This window comes from Camelus dromedarius, chromosome 6 (assembly GCF_036321535.1).
Source record: "Camelus dromedarius isolate mCamDro1 chromosome 6, mCamDro1.pat, whole genome shotgun sequence".
Lineage (NCBI taxonomy): Eukaryota > Metazoa > Chordata > Mammalia > Artiodactyla > Camelidae > Camelus > Camelus dromedarius.
Window position 1 is genome coordinate 18,674,288 of NC_087441.1, and position 17,275 is coordinate 18,691,562.

General features: G+C 37.7%; 1 protein-coding gene across 12 annotated transcripts in view; it reads right to left on the reverse strand.

The window, feature by feature from the left end:
- UTRN (utrophin) overlaps nucleotides 1-17,275 on the reverse strand; it is a 457,624-nt gene that overhangs the window by 331,644 nt on the left and 108,705 nt on the right. For 9 of the 12 annotated variants that reach the window (XM_064486616.1, XM_064486617.1, XM_064486621.1 and 6 more), the window contains 9 exons: nucleotides 16,411-16,577; nucleotides 11,805-12,008; nucleotides 10,716-10,897; nucleotides 9,858-10,008; nucleotides 7,939-8,058; nucleotides 5,783-5,884; nucleotides 2,330-2,437; nucleotides 1,875-2,054; nucleotides 889-1,058 (listed from right to left, as the gene is read on the reverse strand). In XM_064486616.1, the coding sequence (XP_064342686.1) occupies nucleotides 889-1,058; nucleotides 1,875-2,054; nucleotides 2,330-2,437; nucleotides 5,783-5,884; nucleotides 7,939-8,058; nucleotides 9,858-10,008; nucleotides 10,716-10,897; nucleotides 11,805-12,008; nucleotides 16,411-16,577 (1,384 nt within the window). The remainder of the gene's footprint in view (nucleotides 1-888; nucleotides 1,059-1,874; nucleotides 2,055-2,329; nucleotides 2,438-5,782; nucleotides 5,885-7,938; nucleotides 8,059-9,857; nucleotides 10,009-10,715; nucleotides 10,898-11,804; nucleotides 12,009-16,410; nucleotides 16,578-17,275) is intronic. The other 3 variants (XM_064486618.1, XM_010983720.3, XM_064486615.1) reach the window with 1 other exon arrangement.

The following is a 17,275-nucleotide window of genomic DNA, read 5'->3' on the forward strand; positions in this document are numbered from 1 at the left end:
TCTGCAAGGAGATGCTCTCAGGAGGCACAAACACGATCAAAATGAAAGTCATCTGGTAAAACTGCAATCGTGCTTTGTCTAACAAAAGCTAAATTGGGGAAATCATATCATTTTTATTCAGGCAAAAATAACCACCCATCTACCCAAGCACTGGGATTCTACCATCAAAGGGAGAGAATGCTAGCCCTGCTCAAGGGCTGTGGGAGGGCGCCCTGCTACAGTCCCTGGCACACAGTACAGCTCTACAGAGGACCTGACGTGAGTAACAGCTCAGTATACACCAGCCGTGGTTATTCGTTATTATTATAAAGACCCTGAGATTCCTTTGAGTCAAAGATGGAAAGACATTTTACCAAAGACAAATGTTTAAGCCAAACACGAAGCATCTGTTAATAAATATGACAAAGGAATTAACAAAGAAAGAAAGAAAACATGAAAAAAGAATGGCGGTTGGAGAAAAAAGGAAATTAAAAAGGAATTAGTTCCCTGAATCAAGTATTTTTTAAAGGTGAGAAGAGGAAGGAAATTCACCAATAAGGAAACCAATCTAAAACAAAATTGTGATGGTGATGACATCAGAATTGTGATGGTGAAAGAAAGGATAAATGTGGGGTCATGGACAATCATATCCGCCCAAGGCAAACGATGGGAAAAAAAGAAGGGTCCTGTCACACAGTTTTCCCAATCGAACCCAAGATAAACAAATGCTTGACCAGTATAAAGCGGAATATTCAGAAGACTCAGGGGTAGGGAGTGGTTCAGTAGTTGAATTTCCATAACAATAATCATGTCTATATTTGTATATGATTCATGACTAGCACATAATAAGTACCAAGCACAAAACACACTATGTGCAGTACTGGGTTTGGGAAATGTCTCTATTCTTACTTTTTCTTAGCTTCTATATCCACAGGGATCTGTCTCTTCTTTGGGGGAGGAGGAGGAGGCAGCTCTTGCTTTGACCTTTTTGTAGTTACTTGTTCTCTTAGGCGAACAGTCTCCAGGAGATCCTTCTGGGGAATCTGGGACATTCCCAGCTTTGCTACTGCCTGAGTCACCTGGAATAAAAATCAGCCAGTTTCAATTCTTTCTAGCAGCTGTATTGGGATATAACTCATATGCCGTAAAATTCTCCCTTTGAAAATGTACGGGTCAATGGTTATCAGTATAGTCAGAGTTGTTGTGCCACCATGCCCGCCCTCTAATTCCAGAATGGTTTTACCATTTCAAAATGGTACCTGTTAACAGTCACTCCCCATCCTTCTCTCCCTCTTGGCCCCTGGCAACCACTCACCTACTCCTGTCTCTGTGGATTTGTCTGTTTTAGATAGTTCATATGGACAGAATCATAGCTCACTTAACCTGTGACTGGTCACTTAGCACAATGTTTTCAGGGCTCATCCATGTTGTAGCATGGATCAGTATTTCATTTTATTATTGTCTAATAATATTGCACTGTATGGATATACCATATTTTGTTTACCCATGAATATATGGGTTGTTTTTACTTTTTGGCTATTATAAATAATGTTGCTATGAACTTCAGTGTTTAAACCAAAGTGTTATTTTTGATCAATTCACTAAATTTTTTTTAAATTAATAACAGTATTTAAGATTTAAAGAGCATTTAATGGATTCACGCCAAAGTGCTATCAACTACTAAGGGTTAAATGACTGGATATTAGTAAGTCTTTTGAAGATCTATTAAAATTTACTTTAGAAAACTAAAAAAGATTTTCATATGTCAAGTTTTTCAATTGTATAGTAAACCAGGTATTAGTTTAGCTACTACTTTTATTTCATAAAAACTAAAACAAACCTGAATGTATAATTCCTACTAAATGGCACAATATATTACCCAAAGCAAAAGGTACCTGGTTGGAGGAATCCTCTAGTCGCTGAACCAAAGAATCCCATCTCTGAGTCAGTTCCTCTGAGTCACTGTTGATCTTCTTCGATGCCTTAGGATTATCAAGTAATTGACCCACATCCTGGCCAATCTCACTGAGCTGATCCAACGCTTGCCGCTTCATTTCCATGTCTTCCTTCAAAATCTAGTATTTCACATATTTATTAGATGATTCCCTTTTAACAGGACCTTATCTTCCTGCTCCCCAGCCAGCAAACGAAAACGTGTATTTTATAGTAAAATTTACCCGATTTGCAATTCCCTAAAGCTAAAGACATATGACTTCCTGGTTCTAGATCGTTACATGGCAGCATTCTAGTGCTGGGTGATGATGTCTATTCATAAACTGTATTACCATTGATATAAAACACGAAGACACCACAGGCTTACAAGTCAGAAACCGACAACGACCCCACTTACAGCCAGACGTCGAACACTGACACTCAGTTCCTTCTGGTCTCTGAAGCTGCTTGTCTGGACTTTATTTAAAGCCTCTTCTTTTTCGGTTAACCAAGCTTTCAACAAGCACTACAAATTATAAAGTTAGAAATACATTTAGAGAACCATTTGGTAATTCAGTTCAACCAAGTTCCCAAATCTCTAATTTTTGTTACTAGAGGCTTTATCCCTATTTTGGGTAAGAAGGATTTCAAATATCTAAGCCTGAGGCATGAATGATCCAGAAAGATATCTTTCTTTAAGATATTATCCTTCTCAAATTTGCAACAGATCAACCTGAAATTAGCCCCACACCTGGGTAACTAGACCTAATTCTCAGCAAGGAAGGTGGATCTAAAAGGCCAAATTCAACTATCCACATCTCCAAAAGAATGACATTAAAACTCTCTAGATGCAGAAGGAAGCTCAGAGGTTTTCTTGTCTCAGCCCCTCATTTTATGGAGGAAAGGAAGAAGCCAAGTTTTATGTCCAAGAACTCTTGGCTAGTTAACTGCAGAGCCAGATCAAAAACACACACCCTGAAGCCAGCGGTTTTTCTATGCATCTTGCCGAACACCCACACTAATGCTCTAGATTCAACAGTAATTATGATTAGAGGAGGAAGTCTGAGTATAGTCCAAAGCCACTGTAAAGATCTTTAAACTTCATTGGTCAGTAATGCATGTCTCTGAGGCAGAAGACATTTAGTAATGTAGAGCGATAAAACTTGAAGGAGGGGTAGAAAACAGCATGATTGTATTGGGGTAATTTTTCCCCAAAATGTAGTATTTACTGCAGAAACCTTTTTCTACATAGTTGGTTGGGGTAAGGGGACGGGGAGGAATTCTCGGTTCTGTATTTGCAAGGGAAACAACTCTTTTCTAATTGTTTTATTTACCAGTTTATTATTTAAAAACCATTCTCTGCCTTTATATTACACCCAAAAAAGGATGAAGATTAATAAAAGACAAACATGGAACCCATCCTCAATGTGAGAAGAGTGATAAGACATGAGTAACTGTGGCACAAGACAGAAAGTACAGACACCACAAAGAGATTACTTCCAGTTTTGAAACAACGGGGGAGGGGAGGGAGTTTATAGATGACTTTATGGTCCTTGACAGATATGTCACCAGCAAAGCCCACGGAAACCCCCAGGAAAAATAAAATGGAATCTAGGTGATAAGACCTAACCTTTTCTTTTGTTCTTAGTCTAGTTTCACGTGCCCATAGGGGGCCGTGTGCAGAAGCTTTGCACCTAACACGGTGGGTAAGAGTTCCCGGGGTAGAACCGCTGAGCGTACCACCTAACTTGGTGCACTGTAAGCAGAAGCACCGAGCAGGACACCTCAGGGCAATATGGTAGCAGCAGGCCATGTGCAGAGATGCTGGACCCCACACTGTGACCTGGAGCTGTGAGCAACACGCCTGCGCCAGACCTGCAAGAACTCAGCACCCCCACCCCACCAACAAGAACCTCATAAGCAGCCCTGCCAGTGGCTTGTCAGGGAGAGCGTGTACTCCACAGCGTACGCTCGCTGCTCTCCATTCTTTCGTCAAAGAGGAAGACCTTCCTTTGCTTCTGAACCAAACTAGACTTCATTCTATTGGCTGGAACATTACGGGGCAGGAGGACCCTTGTTAAGGCCTGACTCAAAAGGGTTGGTAACAGATGGGGAGAACTTAAAAATAAAGAGATGGGTAAAAAGGCATTCCAAGGCAGATACCACATCTTAAAAACACAGAGGCTAGAAAACTAGTTCACTCTTTCGCAAAAAGAAAACAAAACAACAACAAAACCCAGAGGCACTCACAACGTGCCACGTGCTGGGAATAGAGCAGTGAACACAAACCAGCGCTACCCTGGTAGCCGTGACCGTCTAGGGATGGGCTACAAACTGGGGATTCAGGGTGTGAGCTGGGTACACGGAAGGACTGAGGAAAAGTTAAGGTCGGAAAGGTAGCTCAGTCCTTTACAGAACTATCCCACTTGCCGTACTCGGTCTACGCTGCAGAAGTTTGGAGCTAATTCTCAGAGCCCATTTCTAACTATGTTAAAGTCTCTGCAACTGAGTGAACGATCGTCCCTTGAAAGACTTTTTAAGTCAGATACAGTTGATCTGTCCCTGCAATAGCAAATTATCAATTAAGTACCAATGTTGCCTTAAAGTCTACATTTTAACAAGATTCCTCCTTCCATATCACTAACAGAAAGCCACTCAAAGGTCAGTTTTAAACCTAAAATAACAAATGGCCAAAATACTAGCCACCCCTTATTTTTAAAAAATTCTAATTACCAAACTTTGATTCTTTCCAAATTTTAAATTATTTGACTTAGTAGAAGAGTAACACAATGGTTTTCTCTAGCAATTAATGTCTCCTATAATCATTACTAAAGTAAGATTTTAATTATTCTTTGTGACTCTTTGGCCTGAATATAAGGGTCTAAGCAAATTTAAATCTTTGTAAAGTGAAAGGTAAATATTTCAGAAATCAGAATCAGGTCTATTATGCTATTCTTAATAGAAAAACTGTAATCAAAGATTGGGGGCAGGTGGCAGTGATTAACAATCTACACCGAGACAAACTTTGCAACCTGCTTTTTAAGACATTATCTCTGCTAACATATTTAGTAAATCACAAAACATCATACCTTTGTTTTTATGCCCTGAAAAGAACACAGTTGCTTTTTGTGGAAGGAAATGAAATGCACTTAAAAGAATCAAAATGGACACTAAGATGTGGGAATAGAGTATCTGCTTATTTTCTAAACCACAACTGTTTGGCATTTTGAGGAAAAGTCTCGCTTATTTGTATTCTGCTTTGATGGTTACATTTCTGGAAGGATGGAGATGGGCAAAGGGCCACCACCCAGGCTGAAAACTTAAAGTGGCAGCTTTGCACCAAAGGTTTGTTTGCTATGTTAATCCGTTGCGGAAAAAAATATACTATTATCCAAGTGTTAAATCAATGGTGTTGCTAACTAATTTTTTCTTGTTAATTTCAGTAGTTATTCTGGTTAAAAATCATGAAAAATTCTTGTGATTTAACATTCACAAAGTATTAAGTGGATTCATTTAGTCCTTATGTACTGAGCATAAACCATATGCTAGGCACTGTGTTGATACAAGTTCAAATACTTACCCGATACAAATGCAATAAGAATTATGCCAAGAAAATCCTAAAAGAAGCACATCTAAATACTAACATTCTAAGTAACAAACAAGGTCAAACTGTTATTACAATGGAGCTAATTTGTAATGCAATCTCTATGAATAAGCTGTATGATAAAATGGACAGAGAACAGACTTTTAACATAATAAATATTTGTAAATTTTCCCCTTGAAGAAAAGTAAACAAAAGACTTCAATGCCATAATTAACAATCGGTTATTTTTCAGCATCTGTTCTGCCTATCAGGATAACAGTTTCATACCTGTTCTTCCAATAACTCCTGCCACAAAATATTGATTTCCTGTAACCTGTTCCAGCGTTCTTCAGTCCACCGGCACACGGCTGTCCAACGTTCACCGAGTTTCTAGGAAAGGAAGAAACCACCATCTGTCAACAAAGCCTTAAGAGATAGTTACCCCAATCCTTAAAGAAATTCTTGACATCCGTTGTTCTCTGTTAAAGAGAAGAAATTCATGAAAAAAAATTTTTACGAAAGTTGCTTTAAATAATACAGATGAACCCTATAAAGTTATAGATGAGAAAAACTAATTTTCATAGAATTTAACTAATTATTTCACATTGCAAAGCTAGGAAGTGGCCCAACTAGAACTCCATCCTATAACTTTTAACTCAAATTCCTGTTCTTTTCCATTTTATTGTGATTTTTATGTGAGAATTTGACATTTTCACATATACCTTCAAAATAAAGCAAACATATCTGCTTTTGGTGCTTCAATTTTTTCAGGCATATAATTATCTTTAAAACAAAATTCAGTGCATCAGTTATTTCTCAGCCCTCTTTTACATGCCAAGAAAACTTTTATCTGTAGTCCCAAAATTATGAAAAAAAAATTTACACTAATAAAAACTGTTTTGAATAAGAGAATTTCTATTAAAAAATACTTAATTTGATTTGCTCTGTTTACATTACATGTCTATAGAAAACTCCACAAAACTCAACAACAAAACATTACAAGTCTTAGCAAGGCTAAATAAATAAATTTGATTATTTTTTTAAAATCATTCTTCATGATGACTTTCCCAACAAATTATTTTATTGCCATTTGATAAACAATGATTAACAAAAGGTGAATTTCATTTCTACACCACCTACATGTGAACAAGAATTAAATTATTTAATTCATTTTATCTTATTTCCACATTTAATACCAGAGTGAGCTTTGTATAGTACAAAAAGTAGAGAACTTAAAGGCAGAAGACAGGTCTCCAGTCTCGGCATGAAAATTCCTTGTCTGTTTAAACCTTAGGGGCATCACTTAATTTCTCTGAATTTCAGTTTCCTCACTATTAATTAGGCAAGCCATGAATGCCTACCTCTCAGGTTACCATAATAACTACGTACTACTGCACCAAAGTCTCAAAATGACTAGCCAATTCTAAATTTTACAAAAGGATTTCATATGATAAATTATAATCTGGAAGTCACTGAAAATTATCAACTGCCAACAACATTATATCAAGTCATTCAAGTATTGTTCAAATAAAATACAGCTGACCATTGAACAACAGGGGTATAAGCTGCCACCTATACTTGGATATTTTTCTATAAATATATTGGAAAAAATTTTTGGAGATATGTGACAATTTGAAGTAAGGACAAACCACACAGCCTAGAAATATCAAGGTATTAAGACAAAGTGAGGTATGCTATGAATGCATAAAATATCTGTAGATATACATATAACATATAAAAATGTTATCAGTAAGGTTTCCAATCATCAATAGGCTATTCGTAGTTAAGTTTTGGAGGGAAGTAAAAAGTTATACTTGGATTTTCAACCACTCAAGAGGTCAGTGCCTCTAACCCAGCACCGTTCAAGGGTCAACCAATAACTCTCTTTATAAAGACTTGTAAAGATAAACTATAGCTACAGAGCAAAAAGAAGCAAGTCGTCGGGGTCCCCAAAACTGGTGTTGACATTCACACACTGATCTACCAAAGAAACAGGGATATTAAACCCTACACGGCTGAAATTCTCAAACTTTAATATGCACATACATTTTTTTACACATTCACTGGGCCTCACTCCCAGGGATTCATGTCTGTGTGGAGCCCAGGAATCTGCACGTTAACAAATTTCTCAAGTGATTCTGAGCAAGAAGTCTATGAACTTGTTGAGATCAGTTCTATTGCTTTCAAATCTTGTTAATACACCCAAGGAAGCTGCGGACCACAAGCAGCCCCACCATTCACCCCAAGGGCTGAAGTAAAGGAATGATATCCAAGTATTCCTAAACCCACGTACTGTGGAACCCCAACTGGGAAGAACAGCCTAAGGAAGACCACTCTGCTTTTCTAAATAAACAGTGAGACCGGACACGAAGAATAGGGGCAATGTGTAACTAGGGCTCAGACCACGGGTCCCTTGTGACCACCCTATGTCACAGGGTCCTTACCTGTAACTGATCTTCCAGAACAGCTGTAGCACTCTCGCCACTGTTTTCATCCACAATCACCACCATGTGAGTTAGGGAATTTACCTTCACCTGTTCAGCCTCAAGATCATTTTGTAAACTCTAGAGAAAAAAATTAAGATAAACCATTATTTCTACTCTTTCCCATTTACCCATTTAAAATGCACTCTGTTGTCAACAGTAATTAAGGACACTTAATGAAGCATCGTGTTTAAATTTCCGATCATTAGCCTAAGTGTTCTACTAATGAAACAAACCCATTATACATCTTTACATTTCATTATGAACCAAAGCAGTTTGAAAACGCAGTGTCATCCCAGGAATCCCTCTCCTAGGCATATATCCAGAAGGAACCCTACTTCAAAATGACACCTGCAACGCAATGTTCATAGCAGCACTATTTACAATAGCCAAGACATGGAAACAGCCTAAATGTCCATCACAGATGACTGGATAAAGAAGATGTGGTATATTTATACAATAGAATACTATTCAGCCTTAAAAACCGACATAACATTATTTGCAGCAACATGGATATTCCTGGAGAATGTCATTCTAAGTGAAGCAAGACAGAAAGAGAAAGAAAAACAACCATATGAGATTGCTCATACGTGGAATCTAACAAAAACAAAAACAAAAACATAAATAGAAAACAGAAACAGACTCATAGACATAGACTACAAACTTGTGGTTGCCAAGGGGGGCGGGGCATGGGAAGGGACAGACTGGGATCTCAAAATGCAGAATAGATAAACAAGATTATATTGTATAGCACAGGGAAATACAAGATCTTATGGTAGCTCACAGCGAAAAAGAATGTGACAATGAATATATGTATGTTCATGTATAACTGAAAAATTGTGCTCTACAATGGAATTTGACACATTGTAAAATGACTATAACTCAATTAAAAAAAGTTAAAAAAAAAGAAAAGAAAATGCAGTGTCATGACAGATTGCAAATGGGATGTTGTCACTTTCATGCCAAGTTTGCCAAAAGAAAAAGAAAAAAAAAATGTGTAACACAAACAAATTGAGCACTTATCCTAGGAATTAGGAATACAGAATCATTAAATCAAAAAAGTCCCAAACTTAAATACATAGATTCAGAAATCATTTTACCTAGTGCAGCATGGTATAAAATGAGAGCGAAGTAGAATGCTATTTGATGGTCAGAAGCTGTTGTGTTTAGCTACTTAGGAAAGCAGTTAGGGATACAGACTACTCCCATTCCCGTCTCTTCCATGAGAAGGGCAGGGCAGGTCATAAGACTATGTATATAGGAAATTTATTTAAACATTTTCAATAGTGTTGTCAAATGCCTGGAGTTTTTGTGTTAAATGTATCACAAGAGCATTATTTATCACTTATCTAGGTACTTCATTGAAAAATAAAGTTCTTCAAACAATTTGCAGAGAGGCTACGTTACTCCATGTTTCCTTGACTGTGAAACGTTATCTCCTAAACTGGTGACCAAATTAAACTATCCACCAAATTTTAAATCTTCACCTACGAGAAGAATCAATAGCATGCCTTAAAAGAGTAGGTACAGATTAGTCAGAGGGCTTCCTTATTTCCTGCGCTAATGCCACACACTTGGGCTCTTAACTACTTATCAGTCCAAAAAAAAAAAAACAAAAACCCTTGAGAATCTTACGAACACTATGCACTTTCATTAGAAAACTATACATCCGCATATAAAATTTTACCTGCACTTCCCTCCCTGGCTCAGAAGAAAATTCACATCCCCATGAACTCCACCCTGTAAGCTACTGAATAAAAGAGAACACTGGAGAAGTGTCCCATCTCTGCACTGATGACAGACGCCATCGGCCCCCGAGAATACTAAGTGCTGCTATTTCATATTTGATAAGGCATAAAAGAAAAATGAGCCAGATTTACTTTATGATCTTCTAGCAGCTTCTGGAGGGATTTTACGTCATCATCCAAGGGGCAAGTTTCCATCTTCTGAATGCGTTCTTCTGTGAGCGTCAGCCAGGCGGAGAGCTGCTGCAGCTGCTGCTTCTGCAGTTCCATGAGCACGTCATGCAGCCTGCCCGCGGGGAGCACAGCATTAGTCCCACTCCTTGTCCCCTTTGCAGAGGCAAACAGACCCTCCAGGCACCAAAGAAATGGGGCAGGGAACACATTCTTGTCAAACCATTGAAAGTAGCATTTAAGTTTTAAATATAGAAACCGGCCCCCCAAAAAAATTCTTCTTACATGAAGTCAATTAAATGTGGTCAAAGAATGCAAGTAACAGCACCCTCTGTTTGTATCAGAATCATTGTTTCTTCAATCAGGAATTCCTGCCTATTAAATAGGTGGAAATGCAAGAGAATGCAGTTTGCTCCTTAATACACAGTACATGATATAAAATGAATCATGGGAAAAAATGCTTTAAAAACTGTTACAAAATGGAATTGTAGATAAAAACGACATAGTGCTGTCTTCATATCAGAGTTACTGGTTAGTGAATTTTAATACTGCACAGAGACAACTGTGCATACAACATGTCTTTGCCTTTTTTTTTTTTTTTTTGCTAATTTCTGTATCCCAACTTTTACCTTTTCATTTGGTTAACGTACCAAAGGGGAAACAAAGATCATAGAAAATTCCAGCAACACTGCATAAAAGAGTCAAAATTTTGCAAGGCAAATTCTCTAGTTATCTTGTTTTCACACATGCAGATTTTCACTTGTTCTAAACTGGGCAGTGCAGTCAATGGAATAAAATATTCATTTCTGGGCTTCCACTCACCGGGACTGTCTGTCCATACTTTCCACCCTGAGTGCCTCCCATCTGGCATTCAGCAGGGTCATTTGCTCTTGAATCTCAAACTCCTCTTCATCGGACAGAGTTCCTTGTGTTATCAGCTGGTTTCCCGCCTGCAGGACATTCCCCACACTGCTCTGGTGTGCCGTCAGCTCCATCATAAAAGCCTAGGGAGGTACATCATTGTGATTTGTGAGCTGCTCGATGAAGGGAAAAACACTTAATAAAATGTTAATGCCTAAATATTGATGCTGTGCAAAAAAGGAACCATGTCGAGTGCAAATAAAGACTTTGATCTAATTTTTTAAGCTCTGAATATGGGAAATAAGCAGCTGGCCTAAGGAAAAAGGTGAGTAGATCAAAGAGGACAACGTGACATCTGATAACATTAACTAGCTATTTCCCACTAAATGCAGATTATTCTACTGATAGACTGTGAACATGGAATTATGAGAAGATACAATAAATAAAACACCATGCTCATCCAAGAGGAACTGCTTAAAGAAGATGGCCATTTCTATTATTTTCAAAACAAAACAGCAAAGAAGATCTGTCAATTAATATGTCAACATAAAAAAACTACTTAATCAAAAGAATTCTTCATATAACTAAATCACAACAGTGCCATATATCCCTGAAACAGTGGGAAATTTTCACTATGTAAGATTATGCAGAAATACTGGATATGAGTTTGCTTAATCATACAATAAATAAAAATAATCACTTTCTGGGGAATATTCAAAATCTAAAGATCTGGTGTATCGATGAGCCATTTTGTGTTTTAACTATAATAATACACTTCAGAAACAAGCATTCCTACACATTGATTTTTGTCAGTGGTTCCACAGCATCTACAAATTATGATAAGATTAAAATCTGAAATCTAATTCCAATGCACAATCACCCACTCCAATTTTATAACAAAGCCCTACTTAAATATCATGAATCCTAAAATATGCCATGACCTTTCTGTGGAGCAGAATTCAGTAAACAGCAAACATCAGGGAGGAGCCCCTGATTGAGGCTCAGGCACTGTGGCAGTTACACCCCACTCATCGACTACAGATTATTTACTTCGTGGGTTGCAAACTGGTCCTTGACTTCTTCAACATCATCAGAAATGTCATCCTGCTCCTGGAAAGTGTCCTCAGCAGAAAGCAACCAGGTCAGCACTTCCTCCAGCGCTATCTGATAGCTGTCGAGATCCATGTCAACCTCGGTGACAGTGCTGGGGGTTTCGGCTCGCGGACTCTCCTGCTCCTCCTCCGGCACTGAGCTCTAAAAAAAAAAAAAACCCAAGAAAACCCACAAGCATCGTGAAGATGAGAAGGTGTTCAACAAAGACACACTGGCTGGAGAACCTAAGGTAGGCCCCTCTGTGTCTTAGGCATTCATCCAGTTCTCGGGGGCTGGGTGAGCAATGCCGTGAACTAGTCAGAAAGCATTTATGAAGTCTGCTAGCATGCAGGGGGTACAAAAGTGGCAGCACTCATGGCTTCTGTGCTCATGGAGATTCTAATATAGTTGGGAAGAGACAAATAACCAACATGAATCACTTCTGAGCAAAAATAAAAAGGCTATTAACAAAGTTATAAATTCCATGGTTCCAACAAGGCATGCTATTTGAATTCACTGACGGCTAAAATAGGAAAGTTCTGGAACATGTTGGGCCTTGAAGGATAGATGCCATTTAAAGAGACAGAGATTAGAACTCTGCTTTGAACCTAAATTGCTTTCACTGAGTTGCATTTTAGCAACTGAAAGACACTGAAACACAGCCACACATACAGGCTGTTCTACAGAAAATATTTTTTGAGCCAACTGCCCTCTAGTTTACTTGCTGGTCTTTTTAAAAAAGAGCCCATGGAATAAGTCATTCCAAGCCCCTTCTAAGCAATGGAAGATCTTCTTATGTACCTGTAGAATTGTATAACCAAATCAACCACCTCTCATTCATTTGTTCCCTTCTAGAGCAAAAGTTCTTTAAAATTTGCCTACAGCCTATCTCCACTTTATCACCTCTCATCCACAATTTTGATGTATCTCAAAGATACAAAAATGTACAGAGAACAATATGTGAAATATCCATGTATTTAACGGCTACATTTGTTACCAATCCCTTTCACACTGATTAGGTATTGGTCCCCACTTATTCACTTGGAAAGGCTTTTGCCAGTGTCACCAATAACCTTCTCACTGACAAAGCCACCTTTCTAGCATCACCTTCAGGATGACTATGTAATTAACCTACAAACCAGAACACTTTTGATAATCACAGTGTTAGAACAACAGGCATAAATCAGAACTGTTCCAAGCAAACCCAGAGATCTGGTCACCTTACGTTTCTGACGCTCTCAGTGGCATTCCGTATGTCTGACCAGTCCTCACCCTCTTGAAGCTTCCCTTTCCCTGACTCCACAATACCACATTGCTCTTCCTCCTACTTCAACAGCATTTGCCAACATGTAAGTAATGAAGCTTCTCAAAATGAAGTCCTGGGCCCCCTTTATTTTCTCTCTGTATGCATTGCCTGAGTGATTTCATCCATTCCCACTGAACTGAAAGAACCATCTACACCCTGCAAATATTTCCTCTGTTATCTCTGGTCCCAAACTCCAAACCCCTATGTCCCACTTCCTTAACATCTCTCCTTCAATGTCTCTTAGGCATATCAAAAACTGTCAGTACTTAAACCCTCCATTTCCCCCCCAAGTATCTTCAGACTTCCCATTTCAGTAAATGGCTCCTTCATGCACTTAATTCCTCCAGCTAAAAACCAAGGAGTCAGCCTTGGTTTCCCTCTTCCTTCCACATTGAATATGTATAAGCAATTCTTACCTTAAAAATGTATCTCAAATCCATCCAGACCTTCCCACTTTCACAACAACCATTTGTCCTCAGTGTTATAACAGCCAGCTAACTGGTGTCTTTACTTTCTCACTGCTACCCAGACTCCTACCTGCGCCATCCACTTCTCACCCAGCAGCCAGAATGATGTTTGGAAAATGTAATCACATCATAAGACTTCCCTGCTTAAACTCTTTCACTGCTTTCCCGATGCTCTTAAGATACAATATAAAATTCTTAACATAATTTACAAAAATACTGTGACAGCAAGAAACAGAGTGAATGTGTGAGAGTGTGTGTGCATGTATGTGTGTGTGTAGGGTTGGATTTCAATTAGGTTAATCAGGGAAGTCTTCTCTGAACAAGCTCCATTGAAACTGAGGAAAGATGGGAAGCTTGCCATGCAAATAGTGGGTGGAGGAGCGTTTCACAGAGCAGAGAGCAACCCACACGTGCAAGAATCTTGGGGAAGGAGAGGAAGAAGTTCACCATGACTGCAGTCCAGTCGCCTGAGATGCACTGGGGAGGGGGACTGGGCCTTGTAAACTACAAAATGAGACGAGGTCTTTAACTAGTATGAGGGCTGAAACAGAAAGAAAACACATGCCAAAGACATTTTGGGGGAAAAATCAAACGGATCCGATAAATGATACGCAGGACTTAAAAAAAAAATGAATCAGTGACCATACAGATGAAATACTGGGTAATTAGGAGAGAGATGATGCCAAAGACAGAGAAGGGGAAATGAATTAAGTTCTGGGCTTAAAATTCTGAAATGTAAAGTCAAAATCATCCTGGAGATCATTTAGTACCAAATCATATTCTCGTGAGGATATCAGAGAACCAGGAAAGTTAGTGACCAGCCACAGGTCACTTAGGCACTAAGATCTATGAGGTGAGAGACGGAAGTCATTATCTAAATCCAAATGTTCAGAAGGTATTCATTCAGACACATGAGGAGACTTTCAACTGACAAAGTAATTTAAAGAGAAATTCACAAATTACTTGCTGACCACCTAATGCTCTGCAGCACGTGTTTGTGGAAAGAGCAAGAGAGGAAGGTTGGCTATTAGTGTTCACTGGAAAGTAGAAGGCTGCAGGATACGTCAGAGTAGATGATTACAACTTGGCCACATTTTATTTCTTATTAACTTAACTCAGCCTCTAAGGCATTAATGAAAGCATGCAAATGAAGAAGTTAATGTTAATACACTTGCTCTTAATCAAACAGCAAATGGCTTCTGCAATCCTTCTCACACCACCCTGAGCCCTAAACAGAAGAGATTATTTTACCTACACAACATGAAAGGTTAAGTGAAATCTCTCTCCTTTTTAAAAGAAAACTTTTTAAAGCCATAAAAAGTAAAATGTCCCATCTTTCTAACAAAAGGAACCCCAATCTGATGAAGTGATTCTAAAACTAAAAGGTAAACACAGAAGATGACGTGAGCCATTTAAAAGGGTGCATCATGAATGCAGGATAATAACCACACTACTGGAGACAATGCTTCTCAGCAAATTTTCAGTTATAAAACATTAGGGCTCTTCCGCAGTATCACTCGATTTTTCAAAACTACTAGAAAGAGCTATTGGTTCACAATTTGGCCCCACCCCTTGCTCTCTCTTCTTCAATAATTTTTTTTCTTTTTCTGTAAATTATACTGTTTTTTGAAATGGAGAAAATAAAAGAAGTGGTACCTACTCCAAAGAAAATCTGAAATAGTAAGTCCTCTGAACCTCAGAAAAGAAAAACACTGCTATGCTGATTCAAGACTATTATCATTATATGAGAATTTACTAACATTAAAAAAAAACTTGAATAAAAATAATTGATAATGCCAAAACAAAATGAGAAGGAAAAATTATAATAATGATAGCTGCTTCTTGTTGAGTGTTTATTAATATTATTTTATACACTCTGAATTTACTATCTTTATAAAGTGGGTGGTTTTATCCAGATTTTGCAAATAAAACTGAGATTGAAAGGGTAAGTAACCAACCCAGAACAAGCAGTAACAGGGCTGAAATTTAAGCTTCAAAGCCCACGCTTTCTACCTCTCTAAAACGTACTTATCATTTTGAAGTCCATGTGTATTTTTTGATTGCTTTGTTGCTAAAACGTTAGACCAAATGACTTTTAAGGTCTTATTCCAACTGTTAAAATTCCCTCATTTTATGAATTATGAGGACTGGTGAGACTAAAACAAAATAAGATAAAATATGGATTGATTCAAGACAGGATAATTCAGGAAGAAAATTTCATGACTCCTGAAAAAAAAAACCTCATTTATATTCTGATGAATAAGCCCACTGTGAGACTATAAATGAAAAACTCACCAAGTTACATTATCAATTATTCCTCCTAAATGAAAGGGAAAATAAATCTTATATTCTGATGGTCCTTGTGAGAACATAATGGTACGAATCCATTTTTTAATGGCAAAAAAAAGAAAATTAGTACTTAGAACAGAACTAAGCTGACATAAGAAAAACCATCTTTAGCACACGACAACAATGATAAAAGACGACGACCAGGTGATGAAGAAACGTAGGTCCTGAAGCATATTATACAGCAGCATGATCACAGCCCTAGACCCCTACCCCAGCCTTACTGTATGAAACAATATCTTTTCCTGCTTAGTAAAATCAGTGAAGTTATGGTTTTCCAGTACGTGCCTTTGACATGTGACGGCATGCTAACTGACAAACTGAATTTCTGATGCTGAGTCATCAAGATGTTCTCAGTCAAGAAAAAAAATCCTCTGGGAGTGTTTTTATCTAGTACCTAAGAGAAAACAAATATGGCAAGTCAAACATATCAGTAAAAATTTACCTGTACCTGTATGTTCATTTCTCCTTCTTCACATTCTTTCTTATATTTTCTTGGGAGTGTCTCTACCTCACGGATGGCATCTATAGTGACTTGCTGAGGTAGCACCTCAAACAAAGACGTTAAATACATAATTATGGATTTCTTGTCAGGAAGCTGAACAGCAACATCTAAAAGTGGAAGAAAATAAGAACCAGCCTAAATTAGATGTCCAAAATATGTGAACTGCTCAATATTAGATATAAAATAACTGTCTTTACTACCCGTAAACAATACTAGTATATCATCTTTATGATACCACAGCTCAGTAAATTTCTATTTCATATAATATATGAGACAAAGGTAAAGATGATTACCTACTTATTTTTGTTCAGTATCCCATGTCTTAAAAATCTTTCTGAGAAGCTTCCCCAAACGCTCAAAGATAAGCTATCATTTAAGATAATGTCATAGATTTTATTCTCATCATGAACATAAATCTAGAATTCAACCTTGCAATATTTGTAAGTAAAATTTTCAGATCGTATATACAAAGTTCATGCAAAAACACATTTTAATGAAATAAAGCAAATACTAGATTGTTTATCTAATAATAGTATTTTCCTAAAACTTTAAATCTTATGCTGGCATTAACTATTCTCCAATGATGTAATTAGATTTCCTCCTAAAGATTCCTAGAAATTGTTAAATGCAAAAGTACTAATAACTTGTCTTCGATAAAATGGCTTGCACCACACTTCAAAAAGAGAAACACTCTTCAATTCTCATAATTCTTTTTAAAAAGTAGGAACAGCAACAAGAAAAAACCCCACTGCTTTTCAAGGATTCAAAATTGTAAAGCAAAGTCATGGCTGAAATTAAACACTGA